Below are 1,461 nucleotides of genomic sequence, written 5' to 3'. Positions count from 1 at the left end.
CAGCAGTGGCACTGGGTTATGGTACAATAATTCATACGTTGATACCTTATTACGATTTAAGATACAAATTGTATATTCTAAAATTAAACAATATTTAACCTTTGCATTCTAGCCTTTGCTTCAGTGCTTATGGTTACTGCTATTATTTTATAGGATACTACATTTCATAAAACATATTTAATAACCTCCAACCCCAGTTACTCCAGTATGAGATCCTCTACTAAATGTAGATCATGAACAACTAAAATCATTCTTTCATAATTTCACAAATATAGTATTGGTGGAAAATGGCAATAGCTTTTGACAAGCTATAAAAATTTACATAAAAAATATATACAACAGTTACATTTTCAGTACTGCACGCAAAAGACAATAACTTACCATGCATATCATGTGTTTTAATGATAAAGTTCATATGAATCATAAGCTCCTCCAAGTCAAATTTTTGAACATCTTTATCCTTCATTTCCATTTTTTCTTGTCTTGGTAAGGGTGAAAGCTTCTGAAGAGGTGTTGATACATGTGGTTGCAAAGTTAACTGCTGGAGAGGTGGTGGTGGAGGGGCTCTCGGCTTTGGTTCTAGGAGTGCTGTTAAAATAACACTTAATACATTATTTTTACACTTCATCAAATAATACAAATCACACTTGTTAATAAACATTTTCCCTACACCTCCCTAGATAATCATTAACATTTCATTATATTATTCAAATAGTTATTCAAAATAAATCTTTGACTAATTATTCAAAAACAAAATTCATTAGCTAATTATTCAATAGCAAATAACTTTATGCCTTTATGGCACCTTTTGCAGCCTCAATGCATTCCTGAGGTGGTGATTTGTTGCGAAATCTAGAAAGAGATGGAGATCTTGCTGGTCTTTTTGGTGACCTTACAGGTGACCATGATTTCCTTGACCTCGGCGATCGCTTGAACCTCTTTGGTGACATATATGGAGAGTCTGCCATACTTCTGGACCTCTGGCATAAAGGGGATCTACTTCTACAAGGCACTGGTGATGAAGAGTCTGAAGAAGCGCTGCAAAAAAGAAATGTTGAGGATATAGCATATTCTCTGCCATTATAATGAAATAAGTAAAGGCTATAATTACATCTAAAGCCAAAAGGAATTAAATAGCCAGATGATTTCTTAACAGTCCAGCTGACTTCTCCAAGTGTCTATATGCTCCAAAATATTATTGCGATACATACTGTCTTAAATCAAACACCATGTTTCTCTTTCTTCTTGTCATTTTATTCTTATAATACACACAATGAAATTACTTTTATTCCATTTTAAAGGGATAGATGAAGAAAAATTAAAACAAAACAAAAAAATCAAGAAAACTTTGCTTGGACCAACAATCCCTCCAAGCCAGTCTCAAAGTATGTATCATGATGACAGGAACAGGCATCAAGAAAGTCTGACTAACCACCAAGATGCCCAAGGGATCTTGGGCAT

The 1,461-nt window shown here is 33.9% G+C and overlaps 1 protein-coding gene across 1 annotated transcript in view; it reads right to left on the bottom strand.

The window, feature by feature from the left end:
* Positions 1-1,461, bottom strand: part of LOC119591960 — a gene marked incomplete at its 5' end in the record, with an annotated part of 42,824 nt that overhangs the window by 6,789 nt on the left and 34,574 nt on the right. The window contains 2 exon segments of the mRNA XM_037940714.1: positions 382-588; positions 806-1,038. Of these exon segments, the coding sequence (XP_037796642.1) occupies positions 382-588; positions 806-1,038 (440 nt within the window).

Source organism: Penaeus monodon, chromosome 29 (assembly GCF_015228065.2).
Source record: "Penaeus monodon isolate SGIC_2016 chromosome 29, NSTDA_Pmon_1, whole genome shotgun sequence".
Classification (NCBI taxonomy): domain Eukaryota; kingdom Metazoa; phylum Arthropoda; class Malacostraca; order Decapoda; family Penaeidae; genus Penaeus; species Penaeus monodon.
Note: the sequence above shows the minus strand (reverse complement) of the source record. Positions and strands in the feature narration are given on the sequence as shown.